This window comes from Corvus brachyrhynchos, unplaced genomic scaffold, assembly GCF_000691975.1.
Source record: "Corvus brachyrhynchos isolate BGI_N302 unplaced genomic scaffold, ASM69197v1 scaffold70, whole genome shotgun sequence".
In the NCBI taxonomy this organism is placed as follows: domain Eukaryota; kingdom Metazoa; phylum Chordata; class Aves; order Passeriformes; family Corvidae; genus Corvus; species Corvus brachyrhynchos.
Genome location: NW_008236217.1, coordinates 3,060,914 through 3,080,488, shown reverse-complemented (window position 1 = coordinate 3,080,488; position 19,575 = coordinate 3,060,914). Strand labels below are relative to the sequence as shown.

The following is a 19,575-nucleotide window of genomic DNA, read 5'->3' as shown; positions in this document are numbered from 1 at the left end:
ATGCACTGCATCAACAATTGGAAATCTGGCCAAGAATATCTGTTGCAGAAGCCTGTAAGGCCTGGAGATTCACTCACACAAAGCAATGCTCCAGTGAAACAAAGGTCACGACTGCCGGCCTTTACCCCTGAGATGGTGCTTCTTCCAAAGCCTTTACCTTCCTGATGTTCGTAGCTCGTAAACTAACCCAGCCTAGGAGGAAGGGCTCCCAAACTGGTTTCAGACGGTGCTTTGTACCCTTGCAGCATGGCCCCACCGTGTGACAAGAGAGGAACACTGCACCCATGTGGGAATGCTCTCGGGAGTACAAAGCCTGCCTTCTCAGCAGGTGGTCCTCTGCCAGTGATTTAATTTATTCCAGCTAAAAAAAAAAATCCGGAGCAGATCTTGGACAAAGACCTGGGATTAGCAAGTGAAAGACAGCCTTCCTTTTAACCCCTTTGTCACTTCTACACAGAAATGCTGCTTTGTGCTTCAGAACTCCACTGTTTTGCATGGAGAAGGAGGGGGGCTGTGGGATAAGTGGCAGTTGCACAGGGTGTTTGAAATAAAGGTTTAATTGTGGTAGGATTTCAAATTTTCATTCATTCAAGCATGCACTGCATCCTTTTGATAGTGGGGGTTTGTTAATTCCATCACCCTTGTACATCTAAGTCAGTTACACATTTTCATTTCCAAGCCAAGAGATTAAAATTGGTAACGTTCACAAAGTTAGTATTAATGAAATAAAACGGATGTCAGCTCAACTCGTTTGCCTCCTTTGGCTAACATTATTTACTGTGGTCTACACTCAGAAGCTTTTGAGCTAAGTGTGTGGCTTGCAACCATGCAGCTACATCGGGGAGCCTTGACACTTAACACGCCAGAGATGCTACTTCACTTCCTTCCTCCCTCACTTCCTCCCCCGCTCCAAACCCAGCTCTCCTTTTTTCGCTGTTCTTTCCACATCCTCTCCCAGTGCTCAAAACCTCCTTTCATTTTCCTACGTATTAACTGTCTCCACCCTGGAGATCTCCCCTCTTTGGCACCCCTTTGGATGCCCCCAGCTCATACATGTTTCCCTTCTGGGACCTATGTCACTGTCCCACTTCCTGGTGGAGCAGAAGTAACTCCCCCTTCCCACTGCTGGCCCACATGAAACAAAATACAGAAGTGGCCCAGTGGTGCACAGGATCCAGCTTGGATGGAGTTAACTCGCTTTGTGGCAGCCTATATGGCGCTGTGGTTTGCATTTGTGGCTAGAACAGCGTTGATAACATAGCACTATTACTTCTGAATAGCCCTTGCACAGTACCAAAGCTCTCCAAGATGCTTTTTCAGGATGAGAGGAGGGTCATGCCCAGCCCAGTGGATGAAGTTTAGCCCAGCCCTGCTCACCTCCCTCATGTGAGCCACATGGAATCTCTTGCCCCAGACAAACTTCATCCTTTGGACCTTGCTACAAGGCAGATGGACTCAGAAAAGTGGTAAGCCACATTCCATCCTCCCTCTGTCCACCCCCTATCTATGGATTAAAGCAGATAATAAAATGAAAGTATTGAGTTCTTTCTACTACCTACATGTATGTGTGAAGACTGTTTTACCTCTTACATAAAAATTTACATCTTTAGTATCTATCATTTTCAAGAAAATAAACTTCTGTCATTTAGCTAATGAAAGGGAGATACTTGATAAAACTTGATAAAGCTTCCTGTCAGCTGAGCTGGAAGAAGTCTAGGCCTTACTCTTAACCTAGAGTGAATGCAAAGCAACAAGGCTGAGCTTAGACCAAAAACGGTCTCAGATAGTAACAGTGGTAATTAACATTTGTCACAAGCTAAAACTGTACATGGAGAGTGATCACAGCTCAGATGACTAAGTGTAATTGCTTAATGACAGTAAATCGACCAGAGCTCCAGGCAGTCAGTCTTTTTGATTATCGTGAGATCAGAGGATAATACAGTTGGGAAGGAAATTCAATAGGTCAGATCAGGTTGCCCAGGGCTGGACTGGACAGCAAAACCAATCAAGCAAAGAGATACAATCTTTCAAATTTTTTACTGTTATTTCTGCAGTTTTGCACAGTAACCTGCTGTACAGCTGTGTAACACTGACAAATTTCTTCAGCTACAAAATGTAAAATAACAGGGTACAAAAAAAAGCACTTTAACTGCTTTAATTCTGCTTACCATGTAAGCGAAAGCAGGAGTTATATCCCTCACTGGCTTTTAGACCAGACTGTTGCTTCCACAGGAAAGCACCATGATGTGCCAAAGCCTGAAGCCTGACATCTGCTGCCAAATTGCAGTGAGCTCCCCAGGGCTCCCAGCGAGTTCACGAGGGGCCAGCAGAGGCACAGCAGTTCTGTCATTTGTGTCACAACACAGGACCAGACCAAACAGCACAGCACATCCTCCCTCCCCATCTCCCTTTTTCCCCCTTATGAAGGCTGGCTGTATAGGGATAAATGCAATTCATGTTTAGCACCCTCCTCAGGTTCGATCTTACTGGTCATCCCAAACCAAACAGCAACTGAGCATCTTCTCAGTGCTGCAAGATCAGTTCATAACTGATCATGCAGCACCAGGCAGGATTCCTCATGCAGTGTACTTTTCCTCCCCCTGCTTTTTTGCTTTGTGGTAGTGGTTGTAATCATTATACAGATCCTTAAAGACCTCCCTCACGCCTGCTGGGAGCGATGCATTCAAGAACTTGATGTCCCGTTCAATGCAAAGGTCAAGGATGTGATATACTCCTTCTGTGAGATGTGTCTTCACAGCTGGGTGCAAAGTCACCTACAAGAAGAACAAAATTGCCTTAAACTTGAAGACAGAAAGGCAAGAAAACACCGTTTCCACAGTCAGTGTACATTAAATGCTGACAACGTTATCCTTTGCATCAGACCATCTGGAACAGCCCATTAGATAAAATCCAAGATTTTGACTTGTGCAGTATTTCCCTGATTTTTGCAAACATGTTTTGCAAAACAAGCACAGCCTTTACAGTAAAATCCACAGGAGTACTATATGCATTGCTGCAGTGGCAAAGACACTAATCATCCTGGAATCACATGGACACTCCTCTGCACAACAACTGTAATTAAAAAAACCCCTAAAATACTTGCCTTGGATTACACATTTCAGTAGATTCTGTATGTCTCCTACAGGCTGTATACTAGTAAGTCAGTTATAAATGCGCACTTCCTTTAGGCTGCTCTCTCATTTACATTGGGTAGTCAAACAATTATAACTTCTCATTTCGTTATTTGATATTTATCTAACAATTTTTTCCTGAGTACTTCAATGTGCAAGCCTTAATAAAAGAAGCCTTCAAAAAGCTCAGGAGATGTATATTTCCTTAATCTGTTTTAACACCAGGAATGAGGTACCTTGCCTGAAGTCAGGCAGAAAGTTGGCGGAATACAAGAAATTACTCAGGACTCGGCGCCCTGCTCCTGACATTACCTCTGCTCAACCCCAAAACCAGCAGAACCCCCACTACAACCAGGAACAGCAGTGCTGCCTCTGGAGTCCTCTGCTGCTCTAGGCTAATTGAAATTTGTCCTGTGCTCACAAATCACTTGCTAAGTACTTCACTGCCCAAGACAGTGCTAGCCTCTGGCATCATCACGTCATTTTTGCTGCAGAACCATGTCTTATCTTTGCTGAATCCCAAAATTAGCCTTATGCCTCCAGATGTCAGCCTCTGCACTCCACGCCTAATGAAAATTACATCAAAAGCTGTCACTAAAATTCAGGCTTCTTTCTTCCTTAGGCAACTAATAAACTTTCTGCTAATGAAGTGCACTCCTCACCACTGTGACAGGCTCCTGCTCTCTTTCTGCCCTACATGTGGAACAGCTAATATATTTTGTTAGATCCACTAACATAGCAGGGAAAAACATATAGCAGGCATTAAGGCACATAAGCCTTCATTAAGATCTGTGACCCTGAAGTGTTTGCATGTCCAAGAGGTTGTAATTTTCCCCTTCTCTGTCAGTTGATCAATTGGTTTGTTTCTAACAGATGTTTTTTCTCCCTACACTGTGCAATATGGTTGGAGAACAGCTGAGCATCACAGCTCCCAGTGAATGCACTGGGCTGGGCTCTCCCTTCCTAGGGCAGAGAAATGACTGCAGAGAACAAGGACAGGAAAACCCACAGCTATTGACAATATGGACCAGATGGCCCACTTGGGATAAGTAGCTATCTGAGAGCTGCAGTTAACGGAACTGCACCCCTCACACCACAAATTCATCTGGACCCATGCCTTATTTGGTCCATTCTTGCTCTGCAGTTTCCTATAAACACCAATAACACCATGGGAAGCAGAACCAAATTTAAACAGCTGCCACTACTGGCTGGCAGTTAATTATACTTGTAAGTGGTTTATGGTCTATACAGTTAGCATAACCAATTTGTCAAGCACTATAGAGCTCTTGATGTGAGACATTAAATGTGTGAAGAGGTATTTCACTGTTGCTGAATTAAGCAACAGCTCATAGGCAACAAGCAGAAAGCACTGTCAACAGTATGAAAGAGATGCCACCCACTCCAGCAAGGAATCTTTCTAGATTAATACAAAATAATTTGTGGTATAAAGAGGAAGCACTGAGGGAGCTGCTGCACAACCACTTTAGGGGTAAGTAACTACTTAGGCCAGTAGCTTTCATCAGCTCTAGTTTGCAGACCCTTAAAAGGGTTTCAGTAAGTGTGCAAATGCCCATGTAAAGAGTTAAACCTACCAACATGTTTTTCTCAGTTATCTTTGATGGACCCTCAGGGTCTTCATATCACACACAGAAAGCCACTTGGAAGAGATGAATGGTTAAAAGAGTTTTTCTCTCCCTCCACAGAGCAACATGAAAGATGTGTTCAAGCTCCATTTAAGACAGGCATGCTGAGGCCTCCCCTTCCTCTGATATCCATCAATTCCCACCAGTCTAACGAGCAAATAAATCATCACCTACTTGTGATCTATCTATTCTGTCAGACAGAAAACACTCCTTTGCCACAGCGTCTGGTGGCACACTACACCAATTCCCCCTTCCACACCCAAAGGTTCCATGCATACATTACTGATCTGTGGTTTCAGCTATCATCCATCATTTTCCATTTCCCAGTGAACATCTTGCACAAAACTTTCCTAGAAGTCTCATGAGACTTTGTGCTCCTGCTAATACAGAGACAAGTGTCCTTTCAACTTAAAAAGGTCGTTTGACAATTCAAGTCAGGCTTTCAGACTTACATTCAGTGATGACCAGATTACAGATTTCAGAGGTGGTTAAAGGGAACAGAAGTTGTCTTAACAGCAATTTTCCCTCTGCCGAACTACCATGTTCACTACGTAAACAATAACCAACTAACCAGGAAATCTGACATCTCCCATTGTTTTGCTCCACCACCCCCCCGGCCAAAAAAAAAAAAAAAAAGAAAAAAGACAGAAAAAAGGTCATGAGAGAAGGCAGCAAAGTTTAACCTCTGTAATAACCTCCATGGTTAGTTACACTGGTTACACCACAATCCTTCAGGAACATAGCACCAGTTAGGATATTTTTATTTTTGTAAGAGGGCCTAAAAACAAAGACTAAAATTCCTTTCTGTATTTCAGCCCATGCCCAGGCCAGAACCACAAATAATCAATTTGCAGGTACTTGTGCCACAAGCAGCACTCAAACCCTAGTGAAATCTAAGTATATTGGGCTGAAGAAAATGACAAGCTGAAGTTACCTCCAGATGACAGAAAATACTGATCTGGCTCTGGCATCCATAAGAGCAGAAGTAGTTGCTCTCAGTAAGGATCAGAATGGTACCTTTGGTACAGAAGGATTTGGTACAGAATTACTGAAAAGCTAATAATTCTTGACTTGGTAACATTTTTTCTATTCACTTAATCATTTAGACCATATTAAAAGATATTTTCCAGAATTTTCCACCATTACTTCGCCAGATAGGGCCTTAACTACTACCAGTCCTGGACAACAAAACTATTTGGGAGACAAATAGTATAAGACATTTTTAACAATGATGGTGGCAAAACTCTGGAACAGGTTGCCCAGAGAGGTGGTGGATACCTCATCCCTGGAAACATTCAAGGCCAAATTGGATGTGGCAGTGAGCAACCTGATTTATTTCAAGATGTCCCTGATCATTGTAGGGGAGTTGGACTAGATGACCTTTAAAGGTTATCTTTCAACCTTTCAGTCCAAACCATTCTATGATTCTATGAAGAAAAGCAATACCCAACATGGCATGAAAGCAAAGCAGTTCTGTACATGGGCACTGCATTGTTTCATCTTAGAAAAAAAAAGACACAGCCCACGCCTTTAGAAAATTTTCCAGGAGTTTGGTAAGAAACATTCTCAGAAACTCTTGCTCAGTATAACAGTCTGGATCAAACCTGTATCTCCATGAGGCTTAACAACTTCTGTAACTTCACAAATTTTACAAAATTTAACAGAGTTGCCTTTGGAACAGAAACTCCAAAGCTAGCCCAGTACTATGGCACTTTCAAGATAGATGAGAACATACCTTCTGCAATTCAGTCACATACTGAGCCACAATGAAAGCAGAAAACACAGTGAAGTCCTCCATTTCTGCAGCAATATGAGTATACATCCGTTCCACCAAGTGTGCACATTTCAGTATCATTTCAAACTCATCCGTGTTGCCTAAAACACAAAGTGAGATGCAGCCTGGCATTTGAGGCTTAAAAACATTAGGAAAGAAACCCCAATGAATCACTCAGTCTTGATGCTTGAACTACATGAGGCCAAGGACAGCTTGCCCATTTTATCATCTTTTCTTATCAAGCCACAGCTAGAGGCCCCGTACAACACACAAAATACTTCTCTTAGAATGGCTATTTTGTAAGAGTATACTGATTCCAATTTCATGTGCACTGCAAGGCAAAAACTGTTTGTTATAGATGTTGAAGTGATCAAAGCAGCAGTTATGGTCCCTTCCGTGATTAAGTCCCAACTAGCACTGCGGAGGAGAGAACAAGGAGACAAGAAAATTGTATTCCCTACCTAGAGAAAATCAGAAGACATTTCTTAGAAACAACATGGTAAGAAAGCTTTCTGATGAGATCTATTATGTGGAATATGGCAGCAAAAGCTACATCACTGGAGATATTTAAAGTGAGACTGGTGAGATCAGCTGAGAATTACCTCAGTAGGCAGAGAATGAAGAGAGCTAGCACAAACAGCGGAGAAGCCAGAAATTATTTTCATGTTACCTGTTACAAAACCAGAACAATCCTGCAAAGATAAACAGCATCATTTTCAACTTGATGATGCCATGTACCTGGTAAGCTTCCTGTGACCCTTGCCTTAGGGAAACATACTGCAGAAGCAAGACAATTCTCCAAGTCTGGCACCAGTTTAACATACCTTTCCCTCTATGATGGAGCCTCAGCTAATATATTCCTCTACAATGAATACATACACTTAGATTTGCCCACAGCTGTGGGCACCATAGCAGCTGAGATAAATCTGAACATGGCACAGGCAGAAAGCTGGGATACAATCAGTTTCAGGCCATGAAGCCAACTTGTCTCAAAACTCACCACTGTTAATGAGAGGGTATTTGTGTCCTGACCATCTTAATCATTGTGAACATCTTTGACTTGTCTACTTTGACACTGTAAATTCTTTAGTAACTTCCAGTAAGAAGTATGTTTTTCCCACTTCCTCTTAGGATATTTAATTACACTTATTCCAAATCCTTGATCATACAGATATATCATCTAATCCCAACTGATGCTTCAGATATGTAGAGTTCTGGCTTTATATTTAGCATAGAATGGTGACAGCTCAGCTCCACAGTAAACACAGTTCCAGTCTCGAGAAATCCCATTTAGTAGCATTGATTTGGGATTATAACTCACACATATTAGCGTGCATCACTGGAGCTTGCAGCCACCATGCTTCCAGACACAGGGGTTGATAGGAAGAGCAGAAATTGAGCACAGCAAGCCTTACTGGTTCCTGTCTACTTGCCAGCCAGTTAGTGAAGATTAACTTATTCACCAAAAGCAATGCTGTCCTGCATGCAGCTCCACAGGAGCCCCAGATATCTTCCTAAGCCCACAACACCACAAAGCTCATCCCCAGTTTTACATAAAGGACAGACAGGGCTGACAGTTTCAATGTCACAGCTAGGTTTTGAGGAATTTGCCCTGTTCAGTATCTCCTCTTCTAGAGTATATAAAATTACAGTGTATATATATAATGCAGAGGTGGAAAAGACATGGTACCTCTGTCTCCTTTCTGACGTCCTTCATGCATGACAGAAACAACCAGACGATGGAAACTGCTCAGAAAAGATGGTGCTGCTTTCAACAGCACCTGAAAAAGACACGAAATAAAAACATCTGAGATTACATAGTAAAGGGAGTGGAGAGGGTAGAAACTATCTTTTCATTCTGCATCCTGAGCCATTTGTGCTTCTAGAGATCAACCACAGAAAAAGGAAACGTTTTTTCCTAACCTAGCATCAGATGTTCATAAGCAATCCACTGTTAGAGAACAACAGTGCAGGCACAAGCAAAGCAGGAGAGCAACTGAAATTATGTGATTTTGAGGTTCCCAGCCTTTTAAATGACAAGCAGTACAACACACTTTCATACTAACAAGACAAAATATTTCAAAACCATACTAAAAAAAATTTTATCACTGCTGTTTTGCTCTTTCTGCCTTTTTCCCCTCCTCCCACCCCCTCCCAGATGTACCTTCGGATGACACTGCACAATAGAGAAGAGCACTTCATGGACCCCCAGGAAGACACCACGATAGTCTTCTGTCTTCAGATGATCCAGAGGGACTGTTAGGAGAATGCTGAATGCCAATGATACATGATGTGGATTCACGAGAACCCGTTCTCCTTGTCTTAGCAGAGCTGCTACAGTCTCTAGAATGGGTAAAACTATGACGGAAATCAGTGACTGGTCCTGACAGGCCTCTTTGGTTTGCAGCTACAAGACAGGAAACAGACATGGAGAAATGCATTAGCCACCTATCATTAGTGTTGGAACACCAGAGAACCCTAATGCTCCAACTGGAAACAAAAAATGAAACTAGACCTGTGCTAGCTGGACTGGCAGGGAGACTCCTGCACCTGAGCCATTTTCATGCAATTGTGCCCTGGGTGAGGATGCATATGAGGCATTTCAAACAAACACTGCTGTGAGCATAACTGGAACAGCAACTATTCCCAGGCCCCTTGGAAACCAGCACCTCTTTGCACCTCTTCACACGAATGCAATGATGCAGTTCACTCCCTTACAAGCCTGCAGACCTATCAAAAAGGGCAGAAACTGCAAGCTTATGACTCCCAGGCATTACAGAGCCAATCTCTGATAAATTCTTGCCTAGAGATATCATCCCAAGAGAAGACAAACCTACTAGGTTTATGTGCTGTACAAATGAAGGACAGGAGACTTGGGTTTGATTAGTTTCAGTTAAGTTTCCCTTCCATAATTCAGTAAATTTATATAATTACTTTTTTATATAAGAATTTTTTTCTTTTTGTTTTGTTGCTGTTGGCTTCTGCTGCAACCCATGGCTGACAGTTACCTTTTCCTTTAGACAGAAGGAAGGACAGGAGACAGACTCTCTACTCTGTAGTGTAACAAGTTTCTCCCAAGCTCCATATTACATGGTGTAGTTCCATAAAATTACTGTGTATAAGAAATGGATGATCTGCACACTGCACTCACAGGAGATTTACTTGAGGAAGGAGGAGAAAAAGAGTCTAGACAAAAACATTCAGATGAATCTGGCATTGATTTGTTTAGTTTTTGTTTCTGTGTGCCTCTGTGCACCTTAAATGTAACCACTAGAGACTCTAACAAATAAGAGGGGTAGGTAATGAAGTTACAATAAAGAGATACTTACAGCTAAAGCTGTGATTATCTGAGGGCTGGCAAACCAGAAAGCTTTCTCTTTGTCTCCACTTAATGGGCAGCTGAGCAACAATTTGGTTAGCGTAACAGCTGACAATACTTCCTGCAGAAAGCAGACGGATCATCAGTCAGGGGTACAAGGCACACTGGCTCCTTTCAAGCACAGAAGAGCTCTTTCAAGACCAGTGGCACTTTTGAGCATTACCAGAGCCTTGACACATGAAAGGCCTCCCACCAACACCTCTCTTTGGAAATTGTGAAGTAAGTGGCAGCTCAACAGAATTCAATACACTGAGCAGCACTGACCCAAATGTACTTCACGCCACATTTGTTTCACAATCAACTTACTGTACAAAAAGGCTTACATGACTTTTAAGAAAGGAAAGCCTTCTCATACAACTGCCACTAGATAACAGAGGGAAGCAGAGGCAATACAGTACACTTGTAAATTAAGAATGCTGTTTTTGGCAGCAGTGTTTTTTTTACTTGCTAGTTGTTTATACAGACTAATAAAAGAAGCATATTGCAAGCTACATTCAGGTAGCAGGAATTATCCGTGCAGTTCAGGAATTCCAGACACACTTTCAAAGAGATGCATCAAGAATTGATGCAGCACATCCACATCTCTTTCTGACAAACAAGACAGGGCTGGATAACCCCACAAGTTTAATCCAAGTGTCATTCTCAAGTCACTGGGCTTTCTAAGGAGCATACAGCTGACTTTTTTTGCCAAAAGTGTTCCATACATCATCACTGGTGCTTAAGCTGCTCTGAAGAAAGGCACAGAATTTAAAAACATCCTGAGTGGTATCTGGTTATTGCTGAGTAGTCTTTAGAGCAATAAGTATCAAAATGTAGAGTTTTGGTTTTACTTAAAAATGCTAGCATTTCTAAAAGTGCCTTTTCCTTGTAAAAAAGAGCCACAGACAAACACTGACTGCTGGTGTCTGTTGTGCAAGAGCTCTGAGCAGCAAGTAGGAAAGAGCTTTCAGCATGGCCTGAAACACCACAGCTGTCTGATTTCTGTTGACAATACCTGGAATCCAGACTGCTGAGTCCTTAAGCTGAACAGAAAGTTTTTTGAGTAGGTTTCTATGATCTTTCCATCTCTCAATCTATATACAGAACACAGCAGTCACCAAGCCCTTATACATGTGAACTAATTTGACCTGATCACTGAACATAAAGCAGGAAGAATGTCCTGGGGTGATGTTTTGAAGCCACTTTATTCCTTACCCGCCCGCTCGATGCCCAAGGACGCTGGGCCTTTAGGATGGACCCGGGGCCGGGGCCACAGCACCGAGTGTGGGGCAGTTTAACGGGGGCCCAGCAGCTCGGGGGCTCGGCAGGGAGTGCACTGGGAGTGCTGTGCTGCTCTTTGGGTTTCTGTTGTGCTCCAGCTAGCTGGGAAAAGGCTCTGTTGGGTTTTTTTCTTGTTCTTTTTTTCCCTTTCCTTCCCCTTGCCTCACTGCCTCCCTTCCCTCCTTGCCAGTCCAGGGAGCCTGCGAGGTGGCCCTGGCTGGTCCTAGCCCACGTGTCTGTTCCCTCCCCAGGAATTTGTTGTATTTTGAGGGGGTTTTTTATCCTGTTCTACCCTGTTTTGTTTGTGTGTTAATAAACAGTTTGGGGGGTTTTTTTCCACTCTCACTGTGACCCACTTGTCTTATTGGTGGAGGAAAACGGGAGGCCCTTTTCCCTTCGGAGGAGACACTCATTCCAGAGTGTTTCCTCCCAAAGTTTTGTCTCCAAAACCGAGACAAAGAAGAAAAAAATGTGTAACAAATGTTATTCAGCCAACAACCTTTTTTCAAGATACAGCAGCATGTACAAGGAAGTTGACAATATATTAAGATCATGTCTTACTTTAGCCTTCTGTTGCCAAATATTCCTCACTTCCAGTCCCTGCAGCACCAGCCTCATTATGGCATAAAACTCCTCAGCAGAGCAGTTTCCCAGCACCTGGACAAGCACCTCTGTCAGCTCCATCTCCATACTTTGGATCACCTGGGTTGTAATTGCAGGACCTGCATATTCAAGAGACAAAAGCAATCAATTGCCCAGACAAGGACTTCCACAGGTAAGAACACGGCAAACAAAAAATAAAATAGCTCTTTTTAACACTCTTATACATAAAGAACTCAATACTTTGCTTAACTCTCTCCACACCAGTACAATGACTTGATGATCTCAAGTATATCCTACTCTCAGGTTCACAGAGCAGTCATCATACCAATAAAGTCTTCAATAACACAGAACGACTACACAAAAGCAGCTGCACAAGCCAAGGGAGCAGGCTAAACAAGCCACAGGTCTTTTCTACAAATGGTGGCCAGAGATCCATCACAAATCACAAAAGCATAAAGCTTTTTTTATGACTATTTAATGGCAGTACAAACACTGAGATCACGATTGTAGCTCACTTGAGCAGCAGTCCCCAAAGTAGGGTGTGAACACCACAGGGTGTGCACAAGACAATTCATTGGGGTGTGGGAATTACAAGTAAAATATCTTTAACAAATATAAAAAAATATTTTAAATAGTGTTTATTTCATCTTTATCTCATGCTTTTTAAACATTTTCTGTATGTATGCTTTGTAATGTACACAGTGGAGTTCAGGCTGCGTGTTCAATTTTTTAGGTTTTTTTTAATGATAGGTATGTGCAATCAAAAATGGTTGGAGACCACTGCACTAGAGCACACCAGCAGTAAGTTTGACAAATTCCAACAGTTTGAAGAAGTCAAAGAGAACAGTTACACCTGTGCTGTGTTCTTCTCTCTTTCTGAATGAGGCAACATAAAGGAGCCATTAGGTCCCACAGCTGGCAGTAGGTTTTTCATGTAGTCTCCAGCCCTGGCTCTTTATTTGATGAGGATAAAGGAACCAACCTGCCAATATCCCACAGAATTTATCAGAATTAACACATAGTGTTCAGCATCCTTAACAGTGAGGTAACTTCCACTGTTCTATAAACTCACCTACCAGATACAAAAGCAGATGAGTACTTTACTGTAAGATCTGACCTGGAGCAAATCAGCTGCCTCAGTGGTGCCTACTATACCAATTACACAAGCAGGACACTGCACTTCAGCCCTACATCCAGAAGTACTACCATGTTCCAATTACTTTCAAAATGTTCTACCAGGGATGAGTAACTCAGGACCTTAACTTATTAAGATGTTAACATCCATCAGAAGATCACCACCAAATTAGATGGTGGCTGTGGTCCAGGTACCACAATATTGCCTCCTTGAAAATTTTCCTGTTACACATTTAAAAAAGCCTGCTGTTTTAACACAAGTAAACAGATACAGACTTTTAAAGAAGCTGTATGCTTTGCTAAATGGCTTTTAACTAACAGAATTAGCACAGGAGGTGGAGAAAGAGTTTTCATACCAGAGAGAAGCTTTCTTATAGCAAAAACAACCATGACTGCACTTTCTTTTCCAGGATACAGCTCTGGCACGGAGCAGAAGACGGTCAGGAACTGCAATGCAGGCTGAAGGAACTGCAGATTACTCCCTGCACAGGGCAGCTCTTTCAGTATCTGAGAGTAAAACTCTTGGTACAGCTTAATACGGGGCCACTCCAAAAACCCACCAGGCTCCTTCTGCCAGTCCTTCTTGACAGGATGGCTCAGATCTGCTTTGAGGAGAGTAGTGACAGATGGTATGAATGCTACAGGCAAAAGCTGGTTTGGGGTGTTACTCTGAAGACCGTGTTCAACAGTTCTGACCATCTGCAGAACTACTGGTTCCAACCGAGCAGACATCACATCCGCAGAATGCAGCTTCTTTTCTGGCAGCTGCTGGAGGTGCAGTGTGACGACACGACAGAGTGTGGTGAATGCTGTAAGCAGTAACTGCTCAGCTGCAGGATTCCAGTTTTTCCAGTCTTTGCTTTTGGCTGCACCTGTGTCTGGCCTGCAGCTCACCAGGAAAGACATGAACTTTTCCAAGTTGAGCTTCACACTCTGTCTTCTTTCAATAATCATCTGAAGAAAGTTGTCCAAAAACTCTTGGACTTCCTGGACATACTGTGCCCAAACAGGAACATCAGTCAAGACATCAGTAAAGAACTTGCTAGCTGTAAGCTGGGAGGTCATGACAGCCTCAAGAACATCGCTGGCATGTAACACCTTAAAAACAGAGTGGCCATTCCTGCCAGCTTGCAGGCACCGCAAGAGGTGGAGGCAAGTACTTAAAACCTTCAGCAGTAACAACCTGCTGCAAGAGACACTAGCCCTGGTATTAACTAGCAGGGACAGCAGCACCAGGAAACACCGAGTACAGTCAGAAGGAAGAAAACTGTCTAATTTCAGAAGAGAAACAATTTCTAGCAAACCCAGGCATCTTTGTAGCTGACGTTCTTTCAGGATGACAGGGCAGCCATTTTTTGCTAACAATACTATACATTGGGCAACTTTCTCCAGTGTTTTCCATGACAAGCTCAGCTCATCCTTCTGCAGTTTGTTTTCTGATGGCACTTCCAAGGGGTCAACAGTTTTGCAAGGAGCCATAATTTCTTCATGCCAAGGAATATTACTCACAGACAGCTGCTGAAGTGGCAGATCTACTGAATCCCTGGTAGCAGAGGGCAGCACCACAGCAAACTGATGAATAAGATGGGTCAGAAAAGCACAGTGCAGGACCTTCATTTCTGGTAGAAGAGAGCTGTGGATCAAACCAAGGGATATCTTTCCAATGCTGATGGAAGGCTCCTGGTCTGTGGCAGCTTCCTGGGCTTTGGCCAACATCAACGTCTCTAGAAGCACATTTGCAATGTACTCTACATCTTTTAAGGAAATATACGGCAACAGGATGGTCAGGTTGGACATGATGAGGTGCCAGTGTGCTGTGGGGTAGCTAAACTCAGTTATCGCGCTGATATCTCCGTCCCACGGTTCAGATTCTCCTCTGCTCATGGTGGATCTTCCAGACTCCAGGATGAAAGCTGCAGCATGCTGCAAGGCCTGTAGGTCAGCTTCAGTCTGCATTAACATCATCTTCATTTTCTGAAGTGCAAGCAGTTCTAAGCAGTATTTACTAGTGGAGGCAAAACTATTTGCAAGTTCCATAACTCTCCCCCAACACTGCTCCTTCACACCAGGCAGGAAAGCTGAAATGTCCCAGAGCCTTGCAGCAGGTTCAGAAACAGCAACTTCAGCTGTTGGAGACACATATTTACTGCAGCTAAAACCGAACAGAGTGTCTACCTGAACCCAAGTGTAAACAAGGAGGAGAGCAGCGTCACTGGCCTTTCTTAACCAAAGCTCTGACTTTTCTTCCTCTCTCCTAGGAGCCTGCAGCAGCTCCATCAGTGGCTGAGTTACTCCCCTCTGTATGTTTGCCATCAAACGCTGAGTGCGAAGCACCACAGGGGAAGGAGTGACATCATCCAGGCTCCTCATGTTGAACAGAAAAGCATGCAGCACCGAGCACACTGACATCAGCTTCAAGGCCATGTCAACTGACCCTTCAACAGCTGGAATGATAAGGGTCTGGCATTTCTCCACAAAGAGACACAGAATGTCCAGAATCTGGTTGGGTGGCAGTTCAAGGAGGCACTCACGAAGCTTTACTGTCAGGCCAGCAGAGAAGATGGGCGGCCTCAGTTCGTCAACAGCTGGCCGGCAAATGACTGTCAGCACCTCTTCAAAGAGCCGTGGGAACTGCCTCAGCTTGGAGTAAGTCTGGAATATGGTGTTGATGAGAGTCTCCTGTGCCTTCTTCGTACGCGGCTCAGAGGCCTCGGCATCAATCCAAGAAGACGACACCAAGTCATCCAGGTCTGGCTCTACTATAAGGTGGTTTAATGACATCAAGAGTTTGAGACACCTGAACCAAGCAGGGATGGAAGCTTGGGAGTGTGTAAGCAGCATCTGTGCTAGCTTCCGGTAAAACCCAAACTGCACCTCCTTGTGCCGGATGCGGTCACTGGCGACATTATAGATATCATTGCTGAGCACCAAGTTCAGAAGCTGTTCCAAAGCAAGCAGCTCTGTGCTCCAGTCCACAGGGGAGAGCGTATCCCTCCTCCCTGCCTGTTGTAGGTCAGAGAGCCTGAGACAGCCAAAAAGCCTGCTAAGCATGTGGAAACACACGAGGTGGTTTTCTGCCTTACAGTATGAGTCCAGAAAGAGCTTATATAGCAGGGACACCGAACCAGCCACAACCGCCCCATGGAGGGCAGATTCACACAAGTCACTGCCCAGCTTGGTCTGCACTGTGTTGACTGGTAGCAAAAGAGTTTTCAAAGTTCCTTTCTTCTTCTCCTGGGGTTCCTGTTCTGGAAGCAGCTCTTCTTTGTAGGATGAGAAAAGCTCAGGCTGAAATAACCCAGCCTGCAGCAAAGTTTCTATTTGGTTTCGTATGTCCCGGCTAAGGTGCTGACGCACATGGTTATCATCTGCTTGTGTCCAGCTCCTCACAGTCAACAAGTGCCTCAGCAGCAAACATGGCTGGAGCAAGTGACTTGTCACTTGCCCAAACACACGGTTTGGGTTGGTTTGCTGCCTCTGGATCAGGAGGTACTGAGCAAAGGTAAGTTGGAGGACGCTGAACAATTGGGAGCCCACAGCATCATCAGAAGCCAGCTGCTGACATGCCAGCTTGGACAGCTTGCTGAGGAGATCAACCAAAAGCTCACACTTTGCTGTGTAAATGATGGACAGCGAAGGAGTAGAAAGGATGCCACTGGAGCAGCTCAGCACTGTGCCAATGTTTTGTGTTTTTTCAGAACAGGCCTCCAGTAACCTTTTGTTTATGACCTGAAGATGGGGAAAAAAGAACAAAAACAAACCCCAAAAACCAGTCAATTTAGCATACAAAGATAAAGCCCATCACAATGAACCAACACCACCTTCTGTGAGCTGTGGCTGAAAGCAAGGGGGACATGCCAACAGCTGCTGCTGGGCCTCTCACATCATAGGTCTCAAACTAGAAGCTCCACTGTCCTTGCATTTGTTTGCAGCACCAGATGAGTGAGGAAGCCCTCATGTGCGCTACTGGCAACGGCATAAGACTATCCATACTTGATCCTAATAGTTCATCCTGCAGAAACGGAGTAGGGGTAGACTTCTTCCCTTCTTGAATGGTCCTCAAAATCATGCTCCAAACAACAACAAACCCACACACAATACACATCCCTGCTCTGATACAGAGAGCTTATTTAGTAAGAATGTCCATGACTCAATGTCATCTTTATATTTGAAAATAAGACAGTTTCTGGTGCTGATATCTGGAATGTGAAGGACTGTTCTCTTTTCTCTTTGAGGGATACACATTTCTAGAGAAATAATATTGCATTTCTTTTCCTTTTCTCAAACTTTTTGTGGATTTCCCTGTTTTTCCCTTTGATCCACTTTTCACTTGTTCCCTTTTCTCACCTTTAGATAACGTCTGCAAACAAATTCAGTAACAATTACAAATCTGCCTCTATTTTGCTAAAAACATCACCTGTCTCCTTACAACTTATTGTGGATGGTTCATCTCCTCAGCTGGAACACTGTTGGACTAAAACAGACCCTTAAATTCTTTCCACTGGACCCTCTACCACCTCTGTCCTTGGTGTTCAGAGTACCCTGTCCTGTACCTCTGACCTAATCTTTATCCAGACAGGTTTTCATACCCAGACCATGTTTAAATTTGGCACACTTTCTGCATAAAGTCTCTGAAGCACAGATTTCATCCAACCGATTCTCCATACTTCACGGTTCAATTCTGCATGTAAAGACAATCTTTTCTTGCTTCCCTTCAATCTGATCAAAACTACAAGGGTCATTTTCCAAGTCATTTTCACTGCCTTTGCAGCCATTCACTAATTCTGCCATTTTTAACCTTTGTGCTGCACAAATGCAAACTGTACTGCAGGACAGAAATATAGAAACTTTCAGTATAGGTCCTGCAAGCTATCAGATTAATACATATTTCATCTAACATCTGACACTGTGAGAAAGAGTCAAGTACTGTAAAAGATACATATTGCTAGCCAGAATTTTATGAGATATCCACAGTTATAGTTACCTGTGCAATTGAAAAACTGAGACCAATAGTCTTCCCACTCTTTAAGAGATCCTGTAGTCTTTTACTATGGATAACATTGTCAAGATATGCCCAGAGTTTTTCAACAACTTCATCCTCCAGTTCAAGTTTCTTGTTGTAGTTTGAAACCAATGCATGGCTTACCCAGTCAAGTAAAACCTGTTAAGAGAAGGGAAAACAAGAAATCTTTAATAAATCTTTAATAACCCCCAAGCAAAACCAGGACAAAAGCAGTACCTCTTCACAGTTACAGTGTTTGTGCCTTGAGAACTGTGCTACATCCAAGCAGAACAGACTCTGAGTGAGCAGAGAAGTCTGCCTCTGAAGATTTCAATTCCTAAGAGCTTACACTCTACCTAATGTTGGCGCTGTGCTCTCATGTACCATCCCAAAACAGCTTTCAGGAGTGAACATCTAAAGTCTGACAACATTCTAACTCTAACAATTGATACCGGTTAGCAAATGCAGTCTTTTAAATCAGTGCTCAGAGAATCAGCTGGTTTTCACTTTCTGACAGCTGCCATTCCACTCACATCCCTCTCCTCATGTGTTGAAATTCACTACCTAGAAATTCAGGCCCAGGAATTCAGACAGGTGCAAACTGGAAAATGCTGAAATCTACTAATTACTGTTTCAAAACCGAAGTTATAGTGTATGGCTAAGTTTAATATTCTAAGTAACTGAAATAACAAGAACCCAAAACATAGATCTCAGATGTGCAAACCCTAGACCCCACAGTACTACCAGGGCTGGAGGAATAGGACAAGACACCCGTAACCCAGGGAAACACTGCAGAGACCTTCAGGAAACAGCGTCAAAACAAAACAGGACACACAGCGGGTTTCATGAAGAGAAAACCAAATCACCTTCCAAGCAGCAGTCCATGAATCCACTGTGTGCTCTTTGCTCATGCACAAGTTCTGAGCACCAGAGAACGCACACATGGCTACAGTCAGTCCTCCCACCCTGAAGTTCTTGTTTTTAACTATGGCCAAAAGCATCTGACTTCGGAGTGTCCTGTATTGGACATAATACCAATGGCAATGACAGCTCTGAAGACAATGATTTCTCATCACTCTGAGAGACAGAACACAGGCACCACCCTCTTTACAAGAAAGTTTCTTCCATACTTCACTAATGCAGGACTTTGTGCTAAAGCTACCTGCAGTATGTTTTTAAAAAACATTTCATGTAACGACAAAGAAATCAGAGCTGATCACAATCCTAAACCAGCGCTATATTTACAGTGCTATCAGCTAGCTAAAAGCTAGGTCTGGATTTTAAGAATTGATTCATCCACAGCAGCAATCCGCCATCGGTATTTTCATCTTTCATCACTGTTCACCACTAAAAAGCACTCACTTGCTCCTTATTAGGCAGGACGCACTGGTGAGAAATCCACGCGAACCGAGCTAGTTTGAGTTTGTCCTCCCAAGAAGTCTTGGCGCTTTTCAGCTTCAGGTAAATCCCGGAGTAGATCGCTGCCATGGGGGCGGCACGTGGGAACAGCGAAGAGGCAGACACGCGTCTGGAAGAAACGCCAAGCAAAGAGAATGCGGTCGGACGGGCAGCGGCCCCTCCCCCCGACCCTCACGCCCTCACCCACGTGGCACCGCTCGGGGCCCAAGCTCCCCCTCCACCTGCCAGCC

The 19,575-nt window shown here is 43.6% G+C and overlaps 1 protein-coding gene across 1 annotated transcript; it reads right to left on the bottom strand.

Annotated features, from left to right (window-relative positions):
• Window positions 1–2,018: 2,018 nt before the first annotated feature.
• URB2 (URB2 ribosome biogenesis 2 homolog (S. cerevisiae)) lies at window positions 2,019–19,487 on the bottom strand. The gene is made up of 9 exons (XM_008643297.2): window positions 19,289–19,487; window positions 17,909–18,085; window positions 13,281–16,653; window positions 11,749–11,909; window positions 9,878–9,988; window positions 8,713–8,955; window positions 8,239–8,329; window positions 6,510–6,649; window positions 2,019–2,774 (listed from the first exon to the last, which is right to left on the bottom strand). Exons 1-9 carry the CDS (start codon window positions 19,412–19,414, stop codon window positions 2,577–2,579), a joined length of 4,620 nt encoding a protein of 1,539 aa, XP_008641519.1. The 5' UTR covers window positions 19,415–19,487; the 3' UTR covers window positions 2,019–2,576.
• Window positions 19,488–19,575: the final 88 nt, after the last annotated feature.